This window comes from Falco biarmicus, chromosome 13, assembly GCF_023638135.1.
Source record: "Falco biarmicus isolate bFalBia1 chromosome 13, bFalBia1.pri, whole genome shotgun sequence".
NCBI lineage: Eukaryota > Metazoa > Chordata > Aves > Falconiformes > Falconidae > Falco > Falco biarmicus.
In genome coordinates this window covers 221,926-239,971 of record NC_079300.1, presented here as the reverse complement: position 1 = coordinate 239,971, position 18,046 = coordinate 221,926, and the positions used below count along the sequence as shown (strand labels likewise).

Genomic DNA, 18,046 nt, shown 5'->3' with positions numbered 1-18,046 from the left:
CTGGCTGGCTTCTGGCAGCAATGCTCGTTCATCTGTACAGATGAACTCATCTGAACAGATGAGGGACTGGTCTGGCTGAAAATAAGCTGTTTGTTCACTGTTTTCTAATTTCCACCACAGGGCTAGTTTTCATCCAGGTTAGTTCTCTGATCTGGTCCAAGCAAGGCTGCAGGGATGCCAGGATCAGTATTGGGGACTAAGCAGGAATATATAGGTGCAAGTAGAGAACGGGACTGAATCTCCAGCAACAATTTGCAGTTAGATCAGGTTAAGTCAGCTGTTAAATTGCGCCTTGAGACTGTAAAGCTAACTGTTGTGGTATTGGGCCTCTCCAGGCAGTAACATTGGTCAGTAGTCAGTAACACTGAACTTTTATGGATGGCTATTTTCATTAAGATAACTGTCTCCAATCATATTCACTTAGTCCCTGTGAGTTTAAGATAAAATGAGGCCGTGCTGGGTGCAGCTTGTTCTGCACAGGAGGTCTGAATTTGCCCTAATTAACAAGATGCTTCCTCAGGAGGATGTGGCTGACCTTGGAGAAATTCAGCTCCTTTAAAATGAGTGTGAGTGACAGCTGGCTGGATGTATGATGTTTACTGTTGGTCTGTGTGCTGAGGTGCTCCTACCTGCATGCAGGACCTGGTACTTGGCCTTGGGCCTTGTTGAACTTCATGAGATTTGCATGGGCCCACCTCTTGAGCCTGCCAGGCTCCTCTATACCAGGTAGAGGTGTTGTGTGTGTGTGGGGGGGGGGGTTTTGCATGGTTTGTTTTTTTTTTTTAAGTATGTTTCTGTTTTCCCTTTTGGACTGCTGGCAGTCTGGGGTGATTTTTAGGCACCAAGAATAGACTTAATGTATATGCTACTAAGGGTTTCTTTTAATAGTTTCAAGTTTGATGTGTGTGAATTGATTTCATTGTTGTATGTTTATTAACTTGTTTGCAGCTAATTTTTACATCATTTGGAGCATCTGGGAATAACTGTTTTCAAAATTTAACCAGTATCTTACTCCTTTTTTCTTTAGGGGGGAGGGAATTATTTTTTATTTTTTTTAAACCGTGATTATATTTTAAAACCTCAGTAAATCTTATGGCTTGGTTGTAGCAAAGTAGGTTCTTCTAGATCATCACCAGTATGTGTCATAATACCATGCCAAGTTGTGTTTCATTGACCTGACAGGGGATTCTGCTCAGCTCCTCTGACTGTCATTACTGTATGACCTCATGCAAGTGCTTCAGCTGTTGTCACACCCTTGCCTGTTTGAGCAAAAGTTTTGTATACTTCTTGCAATATAATTATCTATAGTAACTCAAAGCTACATGACATGTCATCTTATTCCAGTGAGGTCTTTATACTCACCTGCATCTTTGTATTCTGATGTTTTTACTGTCTTACCAGTCTCTTTAATTTGAGTACAGAGCTCATCCTGTAAATTTGACAACAGCATTGAAATGTGCTAAGCCATTTTGTATGTACATGGAATGAAATTGCGCTTTCTCCAGAATTTGAGAGCAGGAGAAGCTCTCGTTGTATAGAAGTTTCATCTTTTGCTCACATGCTCAGAGCCACACTTACACTTGCAGGTAGAATGGCTGCTTCCAGGCACAGCAGATCTGTACTTTGTCAAAACTCTTGCTTTATAACAGCATGCTTTTCTTAGCTTTTTGTCTGTCTTTAAATGGAAGTAACTAATATGTATGATATTTTCCTTAAGTGCTTTAATAAACCATTCCACTTCATTTGTCAAAGCATCACAGACTAGTGTAAATGTGTCGTGGTTTAACCCCGGCCAGCAACCAAGCACCACACAGCTGCTTGCTCACTCCCCCTCAGCCAGAGGGCTGGGGGGGAGGATTGGAAAGGAGTGTAAAACTTGAGGGTTGAGAGAAGAACAATTTAATAGGTAAAGCAAAAGCTGCGCATGCAAGCAAAGCAAGGAATTCATTCACTGCTTTCCATCGGCAGGCAGGTGTTCGGCCATCCCCAGGAAAGGAGGTCTCCATCACATTTAGCGGTTACTCATGAAGACAAATGCCATAACGCCAAATGTCCCTACTTCCTTCTTCTTCCCCCAGTTCATACACTCAGCATGCGTATATATATGGTATGGAATACCTCTTTGGCTAGTTTAGGTCAGCGGTTCTGGCTGTGTCCCCTTCCAATTTCCTGTGCCACTCCAGCCGCTCACTGGCAGGGCCCAGGAACCGAAAAGTCCTTTATTTAGTATAAATATCAGTGTCATATCAACATTGTTCTCACACCAAATCCAAAACACAGTGCTGCACCAGCTACTAAGATGAAAATTAACTCTAATCCAGCTGAAACCAGGACAAAATGTTGAATCTCCTCAGCTTTCTGTGATATAGATTGCATTCCTTCTTTATGACCAGGTACAATTTAAGGACAATGCTGTCAAACTTGGATTTCTAAACTTAGTCACCTATAATTTCTATTTAGGCAACAGAGTAAGTGACCTAAATTTCAAGGTGCTTAATATCCCAGTACACCAGTTGAAATCTTTGGGGTTTAGTATGTGAACTGCAACCAACTTTCAGTATGAACAGCAGCTGGATTAGTTGCACTTTTTTCAAGAAACACTTGTAGCCCTCATGCAGAAATCTTTGTTGTGTCTCAGCTATCTCTGCCATTAGGTATGTTGGTAACTTCTTGGTACTTAGTCTGGCTCCATATTCCTCCGCTATACTGTGCTGCTCACACAAGAGTGTTCTGTTTCCTTCTGAAAACACTGCTGTTTTCACCTGATTAAAACTCTGTCATTTTCACCTGATGGTGAAGAGCCACCTTCCTCAAAACTAAGTGAGAATTTATGTGCAGCTCATCTGAGGAAGCCTACTGCTCTTTAGAGCAAGCTCCCTTGATGACTTCCTGTCTGAACCTGTAGCATGCCAGATGATGTTGCATATCTGCCCTGACTTTTGCATTGTGGAGGCCAGAGGATTCACCAAAGGGGTTCACATGCTTGTTCCACCACGTTATGCTGAAAGCAGTCATTAAGAATGTAGTGGGGTTTGGTTTATAGATTCAAATGATGAGAAATCTGCTGCCAGTCTTGATGCTCTGTACTCAGTGGTTATTTTCCCCCTGTGCCACTTGAAAATGAGATCTTTTTAATACTGCTGATAGACCCTAGAAATGGTACTTCCTTAGTGGTGGCACATTTTGGTGATATCTGTGATGATGTGGAGATAGATGTTTTCAGAACTGTTGTTAGTCTTTAAAAAGTAACAAATATGAAAGATTTAAGACAAAGACTTCTTTAAAAGTGATCTCTCTTTTCTTGACTGTCCCAGTTGTTATCCCTGACAACATGCATTGCTGTCACATGTACAGCAAGTGTTACAACGTAGTAACAATAATGGAAAATAGCCCCAAAATAAGACAATAATATGTTCAGTTCTACATAATGTTCTAGGGCATATGATACAAAGGGTTTGCTTCTAAGTTATTTTTCAGTTGAAGTGCCCCTTCACAAAAGTGTAGATACAATCATATGTATTGGTATACCTTGTAAGTATTATGCATAGAAAAAAAAGTAGCATTTTTAATTTCTTGCTGATTAGTTATTTGAGCTTTGCCTAGTTGTACTTCCTAATATTCCTCATAGTTCCGAAAACTTGCATAGTTCTGTTTTATACTGTGGCTATGTAACTAAATGATAGCTGGCTTGAAAAATATGTGGAAAAAGGGAAGTTTTGTATTTTTGTCATAGAAGAAGTTACTGCTTTCATTGTCTTGGCAGGTAGGTTGGCACACTCTGCACACCCACCTGTTAGATGCAGTATCTTGTAACACCATAATGCTTCTTGTTTCCAAGAGCAAGCATTCCCTCTAATCCTTATTAGGGCTTATAGGAAAAAGTTATTAGTCATTCATTCAGTGGCACACCCACTGTCTATTGAGACATATTTTTAGAAAGAAGCAGAAGTCCACAGAATGGCTCACAGAGGCTATTTTGAAATACTCAGCTGCATGCACACCCATGCTTGTAGCCTTTAATCGAGGAAACTTTTGAATTACATCAGTGGGAGTAGTGTCCAAGTTGAGCAACAGAGGACAGACTCTTAGGACTAATGGGCTACCTGTTGGGCTGGTGGATTTCCTATTTTCAAAGCAGGAAAATCTGTGTGCTGAGTAATACTGAAACCAAAACATCCAGATACACAGCAGCTTTGAAAGCAGACATAAAACTGTACATTTTTGTAGGCTTAGAAAGATAATTTGGGTTAGTTCAGTGTTAAAGGTGTTTTCTTTAATGCTCAGCAGGTGTGTGTAGCATCTGAAACTTTGGATGTGTTTGTATGTGTGCTGTGTGGAGCCAGGGCATGGCTCGCTGGGATGGCATACACTGGAAGAGGAACAGGGAGTGCTTGATCTGTCTTGACATGGTCTATGGCTAGACCTGCAAAGGCACCTCAGAACTGGCACTGACTTCCAATGGGTGTTAGGAAGCCTGGGCTGGAGCTGTGGCTGCCTAGCAGTAGGGGGAGAGGGAATTCCTTCCATGGGGCTAGATTTTGCAGTAGCAGGTGGCTGCAAAGCTGGCTGCTGGATTACATTGTTGGTCAGGAGGAGGAGGAGTGGGTCATGCCTTGGTCCTGTCAAAGGGAAGAGGGAATTTTGGAGGTTGTGGCAAATCAGTGTGCAGAAGCACATTTTAAAATGAGCAAAAATTGCTGCGTTTGGAGCAGAGCTGTAGAAGTTGGGGTGCCCAGTTCTTAACAACAGATCATTAAAATGCTTCCCCAGCATGAGGGAAGTCACAGGCCTTCCTCAGCCTGAGGACACTTTAAACCACATCTCTTACTCCATGTGAAACCCCATATGAGTAGGCTGGTCTTGCTTGGAGTGCCATCTTCTTTGGTGCAACCTCAAGTAACAGTAGTGTTGGCGAGATGCAAGGCAGCAGCGGAGCAGTGTCTGGTGATCATGACTGTGGTAAGAGTTGTCTGACAAAGAAGTTTAGCGACATGCGTATTTGGCAGGATTTACAGGGCATCTTACTTCTACTGATGTCCTCCTATGAGCACGCAGACTTACAGTCAAAGCTTTTATTCTTTGACAGGTAGTTTACAGAGCTTGTGCTGAAGGCAGAAGAAGGATTTTTGTAATTTTATGTGCTTCTCAGAAACAGTTTTGACTGATGGGTTTCTGCTGCAGACAGGTTCTGAGTTTTTTCAGCTCTAGGGAGTATTAGGCAAAAAAAAGAGGCCACAATATGACCCTTTATGAGTCATATTGTGTCAAATGAATATTTATGAGTCATGTTGTGTCAAATGAGTATTAGGTAACCTTCAAGTGCATTATGAAAAACGCTTATCTGTAACTAATCTGCAGTTGAAAATCTATTCTGTGTGAAGGCTCAAGATTTCCCCCCATGTAGCAATAATGATAGTGTTACCACTTTCTTATGCTGGATTGGACAGAAGATTGGGTTACTGCGATAGAACACTGTGCTAATTTATAACGCTTATATCTTTTTCTACAAAACTGAGTTGAAGAAGTGGGGAAAGCCACTTGCTCTTGTCAGTTTGTGTTATGAAGAAATAGCTTTACGCTGGTTTTAGTATAATTTTTAATAATGCTCTTTTTTTTGTTTTTTAAAGTGGGGTGGTGGGGGTGGTGTTGGGGGAGGGAGAGCTTTTTTTCTTCTTGTAGTGTGTGAATGTTTGGGAAGTACCTCCAAGTGGAGAAGGAAACACAGCTTTGACCCTAAACATTTTGGAGAATTCTGATGTTAAAGGTATGGTTTTTATATCCAATAAGAGATTTGAGAGGCATGCGTTTGTTTTTCAAGTCTGGCCAACTCTGAAAGTGTGATTCAGCCACAGAAGAATGATTCTGCAAAAGTTTTTAGCCGTTTACAGTTCAAGGAAAGTCTCCATTGAAGCCCAGTCAGAAGGCATGATTTCAAGTAAACTGTACGATGAATAGTCTTCTACTACTAAATAAAATGTAATTTTATGGGAGAGAGGTTCTTAGTATGAAAGTGTTTCATTTTTGTGTTGAAAATACTGTTTTGCAAGCTACAATATAAAGTTCAAAGAAAATCTCCAGTATGATTTAAATGATTTTTCTAAACAATTTTATACCATTTCAGAATTCCTCGTTGTGAACTACTGTGCAATGCTGTGAACAATATAATTAAATTAATAATACCTTAAATAAATTATGTGAATAATATCTGAATACACAGTGCTTTTTATTATGCAGTAACAATGGACATTTTAAAATGTGTGGTAAATCTAATGTGATTGTACTTTTTTTGTTGCCACTTTCAGTTATGGGTCACAATACAGTTGACTGTGCATGTGCTGACTGAGGTCATGAAACTCTGCTTCACTGATGCATTCTCAATCTGTGCTGACCCCAACAAAGTTCTGGTACTTAGAAAAAAAAGCCTGTCCAGAGCCAATGCTGAGGAGCGTTCTTAACTAATTACCTTTAAAAAGTATTTTTTCTTTTCATGCGTTTGGATTAGGCAAGTACAAGAATACTCTGTAGTATGAGGAGAAACTCTCTTACTGGAGATTTTAATCTGCTTCTGTACATATGATGGTCATAAGACTTCCCTCAGAATTACTTAGTTTGAAGTATGTCTGTCTCCGTTAAATAATTTGGCTCAGAAAATTCTTTGGTTTTAGAGCATTGGTTCGTGTATACCATTGTACTGCTTAAAACATGAAAGGAGTAGGAAAAGAGTAAATAACAATTGATAAATTGCAGTAAAGACTTACTAGAAACAATTAGTCTGCAGATTTTAAATAAACTAAAAAGTATAGAAATAGAAGAGGTGCATTGATCAGAGAACCAAATACTACAGCACGCCCCAGAGTTTTGAAGTCTTAGTGTATCTATAGGTGTCTGTGCCTCTTGACAACTGGTTTCTTCAGTACTGACTGTCGCACAAGGCAGTAAATGCAGTGTCAGCAGCATCCTTCCGTTAGGCAGAGGAGAGGGGAGAGCACCTACCTTCAGTCAGAGATGACTGCAGCTCTCATAAGAGCTTTGCTGCTTTCTGTGGCAAATGTTCAGGCCCTGAATTTCTGCCCCCAACCAAGCATTCAGCATGGCAGGAACTGCACCCACATGCGCAGAGCAGAACGTGGAAGAACACTGCAGCAGAGCTCTCCAAACATGCTCCATGTGGCTCTGCTTCCCTACCAGCCAGCCTTCAGCACTATCCTTTCTGTTTAATGATTTTGCTCCATTAGTGTTTTTGAAGGGCAGAAATGAAATACTGGAGGCTGATGGGGATTGCCGTCTGGTCAAATTCAGTAAGGTGTGTGCTTAGCAAGAACTTGTAGCTGAAAGTCATAATCTTTTGTACAATGCCAGCCTTACTGAAGGAAAATGAAGAAAGTCCGATGAGCACAATGGTTACTCTTGTACAGGTGGAAATTCCCATGTGTTTAAGTACCAGGCTGTGTTAGTCTGTTTTTGTGTACTTTAGATAGGTCTGTTTACTTTAATTCATTGGCAGGATTGTGTTTGAACTTAACCAAATATTAGTTATAAAGTTGAAATGCCTTATTGATATAGGCATTGCATGGCTATGAGAGGACTTTGGCTCCGTCCAGTACTTTGTCTTTCATATGATAACATCTGTCATTTCGAAGTGTCTGTCTGAAACTTGGTGTGTCACGTTTGTTTCAGATTATCTTTTATATTACCAGTTTGGAGTTATTCTCCTTAAACTTTCTCCAGTTCTGTACTAACGTGAGGAGTCTAGACTATCCAGCTAATCCAGCCCTTTGCTTTAATAAGGCAAGTATGGGTTAAGATTGTATTTTTGTCATTTACCTGTATTAATATGTCCTCTGGTTCCAGTAGGACAGTTCACAAGATGGGGTGAGTTATGTCTTGTAGCTATACAGTGGTTTATTTTTAGCTGAGCCAGAATTTTTATTTATGTTAAACTTTATTGTTTTCTGCATTTCAGAGTAGAAATACAGTTCTGAATATGTCTTGACATTAGAACTGAGTCAGTTTACTTCCCTGTGGTGGTTCAAGGCAATGCCTGCTCTTTCATTAAGTGCAACTGCATGGGCTTTGGCACAGGGGTTGTTCCAGGTGGCTGAGAACTTATGCTGCAAGTGAGAAGATCTTTCCCAATATAACAGGTTCTAGTGTGTGTGAAGACTCTCTGAGAGGATAATCGGAGTCCAAACTGTACTATTCTTACAGGACAGGACAGCTAATATTCAGATTTTTTAAATACGTATTTCCTGTTCTTGTTAAGTTCTGTCTGACTGATTTTTGTTTTATGCCAAGCCACCTTTGTGCAACTGGAGAACAGGGGTGGAGTTTCAGCCTTTTCTGCCTGTGTTCTCATTCTGCATCGCAGATGTGAAATTCCAGGAGAGGACTGACTGACGTGTGTTGGCCAAGTCCAGGAGGTGAAGTTGTCTCACTCCTTCACTAGCCTCAGCAGGTCAGCCCTGTTTCCATGCAGAGCTATGCAAATACAGTCTTGATGAAGTTACGTTTGGGGTGGCCACAGTTAAACCTTTTTATATTTAAGGCAAAGAAAGATAGAAATGTTTTCCATGACTTATAAGATACTTGAAAGTGATTCCTTTAGTGCTGCGAGATTATACTGCCCCAACAACTTGTGTACCCTGTAACCCGTATGTATAGAACTCTTGTTTTTACCAGTGGCAATAATTTCTTTTTTCCTTTTTTTCTTTTTTTCTTTTTTTTTTCTTTTTGTAAACATAATTTAGAAGGTTAAGGAAGTTTTTATGAGTTCTTTGCAACATGTGCTTGTAAATTCTAGATCTTCATTTTATTTTGAGAGAAAAGTAGAAATGTCGTATGTTTCTTGGATTACTGTTTTATAGTCTTTGCACCAGTTAAGCACCCAGATGGGAGTGGGATTTGCTCTGTTACTTGTTTTTCACAATGGGGAAATTCTTGTACTTGCTCTGTTTCTGTGCATATTTCTTTGGATGGATTCTGTTGCTATATGTATTTCCACACTCCCCACACACCCCTTTTCTTTCCTTGTTTGCTCCCCTTTTACTCAGCTAAAGGGGTGGCCCAAAAACTTTAAGTGTAGCAGGTTGTATGATTCTCTCTTCATCAGATATAGTTAAGTAGTAGAGTTTATTTTTAAATATCAAATGCAGCAGAAATTTAATCATTGTTAAAGATCAATAACAATACAGGTTTGGCATAGACAGTAAGTTCTCAAACTTTGTACTTGAGGAGAAAAAGTAAGTAATCCAAATTCTGCCCTGGCAACATTTATTCATTCAGAATCCTGAAATGCCAAGACTGACGTACTAATGATAAACTTTAATAGCATCATATCGTGTATGTTACTTAGCAATATACTGTTTAGGCATTTGTCATAGTTTAACCCCAGCCAGTAACAAAGCACCACTCAGCTGCTTGTTCACATCTCAGTGCGGTAGGGGAGAGAACTGAAAGAGCAGAAGTGAGAAAACTCATGGAATGAGGTAAGAACAGTTTAATAATTGAAATAAAATAATAATAATAAATTGTAATGAAAAGGAAAATAACAAAAAGAGAAAGAAATAAACCCCAAGAAAAACCAGTGATGCAAATGATAAACCATACCTCACCACCAACTGACCAATGCCCAGCCTGTTCCCAAGCAGCAGGCAGCCAGCCCCTGGCCAAATACCACTGCCTCCCACCCCTCCTCCCCATTTATATGCTGAGCATGATGACGTATTGTGTGGAATATCCCCTGGTCAGCTGTCCCAGTGGTGTCCCCTCCCGGCTTCTTGTGCCCCCCAGGATGCTCGCTGGCAGGGCATGAGAAGCTGAAAAGCCCTTGACTTAGTGTAAGCACTGCTCAGCAATGACTAAAACATCAGTGTGTTAGCAACATCATTCTCATCCTAAATCCAAACCACAGCACTGTACCAGCTGTGAGGAAGGAAATTAACTCTGTGGCAGCTAAAACCAAAACAGCATTTTTGTTTGCATCAGTGTAATTTTTTTAAACTGAATTAATGGGTCTCATTCTGTGGCAAAATTGTGTCCTTTTGTAAAGAAAATTGCTTCCTGCCAAAAGGAAAATGGCAATATGTAGTTCTTTGGTTTTGTCTGTTAGCTAGCTAATTTCCATTGATATTTGTAAAAGCCATCATATCTTGTGGACCATACAATTGTTCTTATTTCCCAAAGAATTTCTGCAGTTTATGTATTGCACATACATTTTGACTTAAGCTTTGACATTTACTAATCACAAATATGCACATCTGTATTTGGGAGACTTAACACTGACACAGGTCTGCAATTTTTTAACTCTACTTGTACAGTTAAATAGTATAAATAGTACTAAATGTTTGGGGTTTTTTTAATAGCTAAAATTGCTTTTACCACTCAATAAATATAATGTATCTGATCTTGTGTAGGAGAGAGCATATAGGACAGCAATCCACAAGGATTTACATGTATACCTACTGTCCAATGGCAGGATATTTCACTCCAGATTTATGTTGACTGTGACATTTCTGTTATGTAACTTTGAGAAGGAGCAGAAAGCATCAGCTTTTGATTCTCTGTGAAAAATTTAACTTGTGTCTTAGCCAAAGAAATTACAGATGCTACACATCGAAAGTCATGGTTTATTGTATGATGAAGAAATCTTGAGGCAGTTCATTTAGCAGCTTGCAAGTCAGTTTCTATGAATGTTTTTACACTGGTAGCCTATGGCAGGTAAAAAAGATAGGCATAGCTATTCAGATCAGAAGGCTGAAAGTAACCACTCTGAAGAATTCCTCTATGCTTATTGGAATGCTAGAATTGTAGCTTCCTCAGATCAAAAAAATGTTTAAGACTATTCCTGACTACTGCACTGTAGTTGAGGGACCTAGATTCTAGTGTGCACAGTGTTTCCTCGGCATAGGTCTGCCATGTTTTGTGCATGCAGCAGTTGCCATACACACTGACAAGGTATTTTTCTGTATGTCTGAACTCAGGCAGCAGCTGAGAGAGAGAAACTCCTGAATGCACATTTCAGTAATGCCACAATAGGCTGTAAGTGGCAGGCTTAGAAACAGCATCATGCAGATGCGTTCAGGGGCTGGTACATTCCTGATGCTCACTATGCTGAGCAGACAGGCTGGCTTCTCCACTCCCAAATATTTTGCAGATGTTAAAATGGCAATATAGGTGTTACAGAAATCCCTCAGTGGGGCTGCTGTCTGCTTTTCATTGTTTTCCCCTTCCATCTTCAGCTGAATACATAAGTGACTATTACAAGGGCAAAACTGACAGCATATGAAGTTAAGACTTTTTAACATCAGTTACTTTATTTTGGCCACAGCTGTATTTTATATAGGTGTTTATTCTGTGTATCACTTTGTAGAAAACATCAAACTGTATAAATACTGTGAGTGTGATGTCATTTTCTGGGATTTCTTTTTTTCCTGCTGATGTTAACAGAGACATGCAGCTGAAAGTGGACTCCTGCAGAGATACAAGTGGCTACAGTAGTCATTGGCATGTCTGCCTTGATAGTCTCCTTTTAACCGTTGGTACCTACTGATGTGTATGCTGAGCATCCTCTGGTGAATGTTTCACAGGCTGCCACCAGTCCTGCCCACTTCTCTACAGTCAGGGTCACTACGTACCCTCTCAGATGTTATAATCACAGGCTTGCTGATCAGATCGGTTTTAGTGGCTGACATGCACGATTACTGTGACTTGGTTGTTCTTTCAACGATGTTGTCAAGTATAATCTATCTTTCGTTTGCTTATGTAAGGTATATTATGTTTATGCTCTTTCAGACTAGAGGAGGTAACCTCTCCCTCTCTAGCAGCCACTGAAAATGCCTCATGGCAGGGACACGTCCATGTCACATCATCAGTCCCACCCTAGCAACTGCTGCAGACAGTCATGAATGTCTGAGCTCTGTCAGCGTGATGGAAGAATTCATGCAGACACAAGGGCAGGTGCAGGTAACACTTGCTTTTTGGTGGTGTACTGACAGATGGAAGGCTTCACTGCTTTTTGCTCGGGAGAGGCAGGATGTAGAAACCCACAGTCACACGAAGCCCTCCTACCTTGATGTTTGTATGTTATCGCTTAGCCTGCTGACCTGTGTTTGTAGGTTTATTTACTTATTTTCTGTTGTTATAAAAGAGCTTCTGAATCTCCTAATTGGAAAATGCTACAAAGAAGATGCAAAATACTTGTGAAAGCAGCTTTCACATTCAGAGATCTAATAGTTGTGCTCTCCCAAAGAGAAATGTGAGGACAAAAGTCCTTTCTAGTGATCTGTGCATGTTTTTATTCTGTTTGTTCACTGCTGTGGAATGTGCTAGAGATAAATGGAAAGTGTAAGTGAGAGGATGATGAGCCAGAGCTTCCTCACAAACTGTATTCCTTCCTCAGATTGCAAGATGGAGTCTATAACCACTTCTGTCACTGGTTTTATGCTTTCCTTAGATGTTGCATGTCTCTCTTTAGTTTAGTAAGCCTATTGGTTGTCCCTGGTGATGGAGGATGAGAGCTAACACAGGCTTGCAAACAGTTTTAAAAAAATGTGTAGCCAAAGCAGATATGGTGAAGAGCTGGATTAAACTTAGTCTGCTTTGTATACATCTGTTTTATTCACTACAGTTATCCTCTTCCTGTTTCCTCCCTTTGTGATGCTCCTAAGAGCTGCAGGTACACCCTTTTTCTTCTGTAGCTCGTGTCACACATGAGCCCATACCTTTCTTGTAGAGTCTAGAGCTATGTTTTCATTAGAACACAGAGGCTCAAGAATAGGGCAATATAGGACATGCGAGTGAATTTCTGCTTCTTCAGCCTCTGTTCCCAGTTATCAGTAAGCCTTTGACTTTGCTAGCATGAGGTGTCTGCATTAAACTTCCACAAGGACAAATATCAGGCCTCTGAAGTTGAATTTAAAATATTTTTTGCAAAGGCAGCTTCTGGGCAAAAGAGCAGTCTTTCTGTGAAGTGTCAGAAGATGTTTTGTGAGATTTATTGCATTGTGTACGCTCTACCTCATTGTAGAACTTTGCTTAATCTTTTTAAAGGTGCTACTAAATATCCTAGAGTGTGGGATGAATCCTCAACAAGCCTTAGCTGCTGCCTGGATTTGCTTGAACTCGTCCGAAAGAGGTATGATCTCAATTCAGTGCTTGAAAAGTGAACAGTTAGGCCAGGAACTTCCAATTGTACCACAGACACAGTAGCCGAAGCAACTGCGAGGACCATGTTGCCAGCAGTTCTCACCATTTTCTATACGTAGCAGAGAAGGGGTGATGTAGTACTGTCGCACTTGCTGTTCTCAGGCCTGTTGGTAAAGGAGTATTTTGCTTGCTTAGCGCATAATCGGAAATAAAATAAACTTCTTGCTATGAGGTGGCATGGAAACATCCTTGTTATGATAGTCTTTTTGAATTTCTTGTGGATTAATCAGCGACCCACTTAGAAAGTCTGCATATGAAGAACTGTGTAATGGCTTTAAAACTATAGTGGTTCCACAGGACGCATCGTAATTTTCCTTCAGCGTTTTGTATGCCCCTGATTTGCACTCAGTTAGTAAGCCCTATGACTTCAACTTAGGGCAGAGTGTAATTGATCAAAATCTTGGAAGTTGATGGAGTATAACACAAAAATACCTCAAGGTGTTTTGCTTGACAGGCAGGTGCTATTGTTGACATGGCTGCAGTTTCCTCAAAGACAGTGCCTGCCTTTTTGGATGAAAGTGTTACTTGATGCAGCTCAGATACTAGGGAAGGACTGTGATTTTTTTTTTTTTTTTTTTTTTTTTTTGTCCTCAACTTTAGTGGAGACTTCCAGTATTTTTGTTTTGTTTCCCTTGTCTTTGTGCTTCTGGAGAGCTATAAGTGGGACTACTTGTCTGCTGTGTGAAGATCTGTAAAAGAAAAAATATGGTTTACTTCCTTTTTTAACTTAACATATAGTAGTAGTGCTCTTCCTGGAAGAGGTCTCGTTTGGAACTGGCTGATGAACCACATCTGGTGCTACTGAAGCCTTCAGGATTTGACTTAGTGGGTATGATGCCTTAGTTCAGTTCCTGTTATTTCAGAGTGCATTGTGCCTGACTCCTGTGCCACCAGTAGCTGTTACTGAGCATTGTCATCTTACACAGAAGGCAGATGGTGTCTGTAACTTGAAGATGGTATTTCATGAGCTGTTGTAGAAGACTTGAGAGCCAGAGGTCACTGGAGCTGGTGGCCCATGAGTTGGTGTAAGAGAGCCTGTGTGGTCATGGCCTGATTATCACTAGAGGGAGCTGGTGGAAGTCGTGGGGCTTTCTGTCTTCCAAGCACTTGCAGAAAGTCCTGTGGGCAGGATCTGACCACTAAGGAGATGGCTATGGAATGGATGTGTGTGTAATTCTGCGGCATTAACTTCCATGTTTAGGTGCACTGGTGGCATGAATACTTTTAGCTGTAATTATAGTTCAAAGGAATATAAAACTCCTAATTCATGAACTTAGGTCTTGCCCCACCCTCCAAACCAAGCTGCAGTTCATGAGAATGGCAACCACATACATGATTTAGAAGGACCTTGCAAAAGCAGCAGCCACAGCAAAGCATTGTATGTCATACACGCACCATCTGGCAGACAGGTATCTTGTATGTCTACACAGAATACGGTCTCAGTTGTATTGTTCCAGTGCGTTTCCTTAAAAAAAGGCTAACAATTAACTAGAACGTGATCAGTGTTAAATGATATTTTTCTCCTGCTTTTCTCTATTAAATGTTGCTCAGATTAAAAGGGATCTTCTGTAGTCTGATTTATTCTTTAACTGTAGTTTTTAATTTTTTTTTTTTTGTAATTAACATTCTGCTATTAAAAACATGTGCTACATTTATATAACATTTTTGAGGTCTTGATGTGCCTGGTGGAGGAACATGACCATGAAATAGTTGGCTATATGATTGACAGCCATGTTAAGGACCAAATGGTAGCAAAATTTCAGTGCACTGAGTGTATATTGTTAAATGAATTTCAGAGTTCCAATTTAAATGATGATAACAGACGTTGATGGAAGGGTGGGAGTGTGGTTTAGGAAATCGTCTTTCAAGACTTTCGTGGTCATGTCTGATTTTCTCTTCGGATTGTGATATATGTGAAACAGTTACTACTGATACTGAAAGATTTGCAAGCAAATACAGTGTGCTGCAATATCAGTCATGATGGCACGGAAGACACATTAATTTTAAACACTAAATTTCACATTTTACTGCTATGGAATCAATACATGGACTGTTCCTAGCCAAGCAGTAGTTGTGAGATCATTCAGCAAGAATGATTTTAAAAGTTTTTAACTGGCATGAACTTACTAATGGCTAATTCCAGAGACAAGACGGCATGAACAATGCATGAGGCATATGCTAGTGAAACAAAATGGGCAATGAAATTTGTTCCTTTCCTTTTCTTTCCTTTCCTTTTTCTTGACCCTACAGATCTAAAATATATATGGTATGATAGAGGTAAATTTTTTTTTCCCCCTCTAGATTAGAGGTAAGTAGAAAACTACTCACGGGATCACTATGAGAAACACAAAGAGGTATGATGGTTGGCTTTTGCTGCACAAGAGCCGAAGACATAACCATGATAATTTTTATTGCATGTTTTATTCTCTGAAGTGTCAGAATTAGATGTCTTCTACTAAATGTCTGTTTTATGCATATTGCTACAGGGGAGAGGAGCCACAAGAGTGGCATTTCAAGCCTCAAGACAGTCTGTTCATCATACAGTGCTACACAGAGATAGGTATGCTAAGCTAATCCTGATTCTCTGATTCATACAGCCATTACATATGCACAGTATAAAACAAGAGTATGCTTATAGTACAGTAATAGTAATACTTCATGCTTGTTTAACTTTTGCAAGGATGTCACGGTTTTGGAGTTAAACTAGAAATACAGAATGCAAAGCTGTGTGTAAATACTACAGTCCAAGGGAAACAAACTTTTGTTGGCCATTTTGCGTGACCCGGGTTTCACCCACAGGCTGTGGCAGGGGTAGAGGTAGAATTTGTTTGTCTTGTGTCCTACTTTTATTGTAATAACATTGTTGCAAGAAGTGATGAATGCAGCTACATCATGGTTTTTAGATGTCACCAGAAAACAGGTTTTTTTGAAGTGGTTAATCTGATTGTGGAATGATGTTACAGTAGCATTGCAAGTCTAGGGTCAGTAATAGTTGTTCTAAGTTGGATTTATGGGTTCCCCTTTAAAGAGGGGAATTTCTACCTGCTTGTTTAGTGGTAGCTCTGCCCTGCTTGTAAGCTTTTGAATCTCCAAGCTGGTTGGTCAAGTGTCAAAACTACTTTTGTTGCATCATTGCTGACTCCTCCTTAGGTCAGCAATATTGCTAATACATTAAATCTGTATGTGTCAGTGTGTGTTGTTGCATTAAAGTGTGAGTGCTCAGTTCAAGCTGACTTCTGCTACAGTTCAGATCAGTCTTCTGTCTCAAAGTGATGGCAGAGATAGCAAGTGAGCATATGCATGTGTGCTATAGCTGGGTAAGGAGTGATTGCTTTTATGTTCAGTGATAGGTCTCATGGCAACAGGTGGTTGCTGCTTCTCAGAAGCAGTTCATTAGTTCATCCAAGGAACTGTCATATAATTAATAAAGGTCACCCAGAAACTTTCTTCTGGCAGTGGCCAGGAGACCATAGACCCCAAGGACTTCAAGGGAGCAGTTTCCTTTCTTGACTGTCCATGTGGGGTTTGCCGATTGATGCGCACTTGTGAGGTGGCGTGTCTGAGAACAATTATAGCTATGGCATAGTGTTTTTGTGGACAGTGGCTAGAAAACATGAGCAATGAATCATTTGGACATTGAGAAATGGATGGTCTCATGGATGGCTGTTTCTCCATTTGATTAAAGGGAAGTCCTAGGTGTTCCTGAGGTCACTGGGAGCTCTGTCTGGACAGCTGGCCAAGGGGCTTCCCTTAGTTTATATACCAGGTGACTGCATATTCATCATACATTCCCAGCAGCTGTCTGAGCTAGTGTTTGCCTCTGTGAGCAGTAACCTACTAGGCAGTAAGAGAAGAACAAATGAGGATATCTTATAAGGGAATATGAGTGTGAATTCATAACCTGTGTCAATACAAATATGCTGGGTTGTCCAGTCTTTTCTTGCTATTGTTTCCTAGGCTGTGTCTCACCAAAGATGTCATGCAGTTACCACACCCTGCTAGTGCTTCCACAAGAGGTACTCCCTCCCATTAACCTTTTTTCAATGGTAGATAGACCAGCAGTTTTGCAGGAAAAGTTACAGTGAGAAACTCCCTGGTAAAAGTTGTAGTGTAGGGTGTCCAAATGGCAATGATGTTATAGTAAAGCTCCCTCAATTCGCATCTGACCAGTTATAAAGTAAAAAATGTTTATTTGTTTCAAGGCCCTTTGTTATTTTTTCTTTAGAAAAAATAAGTCAGGGTAATTGGAAGACGTGTCATGTCTGTTTCAGCTGTGTCTCTTGATCACTGTTGTGTCTTTTAGCAAGCCATGTCTAGGGGTGGCTATAAGACAGCGTAAAGCAGTAGGACTGACAGTTTGGAGTATTACAAGAAACTATTGGGAAGAAGCACCTTATGTTTTTCAGTAGAGCAGCATCTTTCTTTCCATTTTTCTGGCATCTTTAAATCTTTAAATAAATATAATTGCTTCTATTTGCTCAGAAATCACTGATGGCAGAAATGTTTATTGCAGGTGTTTCATTATTTGGTTATAAGGCATGAGAAAGTCTTTAGTTGCTAAAATAGTTTGGGGAAAAAAGAAAAAAAAAAAAGGCAACATTCAGTGGGAGGATTAGCAAGATTAACACTGGGGATTTGGGATAGCTGAGCTATAAAAATCTTATGTCCATGAAGGGAATAGCAGCCAGACTGCCCTGACCATGTGCCAGAGAGGTAAGGAAAAAGGGATTTGGTTTTGTATGGCAATTCTCTTTGCTGTTTCTTCTGTTGATCATGATGAATCACTTTGGGAATCCAGCTTAAGGCGGAGATGCTAGATGTGGTTGTAGTTGAAGTAATTTGC

General features: G+C 40.2%; 1 protein-coding gene across 10 annotated transcripts in view; it reads left to right on the top strand.

Annotated features, from left to right (window-relative positions):
• Positions 1 to 18,046, top strand: part of LOC130158137 (transmembrane 4 L6 family member 1-like) — a 54,746-nt gene that overhangs the window by 22,602 nt on the left and 14,098 nt on the right. For 4 of the 10 annotated variants that reach the window (XM_056358603.1, XM_056358604.1, XM_056358605.1 and 1 more), the window contains exons 1-2: positions 13,151 to 15,763; positions 17,161 to 17,219. In XM_056358603.1, coding sequence (XP_056214578.1) covers positions 15,649 to 15,763; positions 17,161 to 17,219 — 174 coding nt within the window. In that variant the 5' untranslated portion in view covers positions 13,151 to 15,648. The other 6 variants (XM_056358600.1, XM_056358599.1, XM_056358598.1 and 3 more) reach the window with 6 other exon arrangements.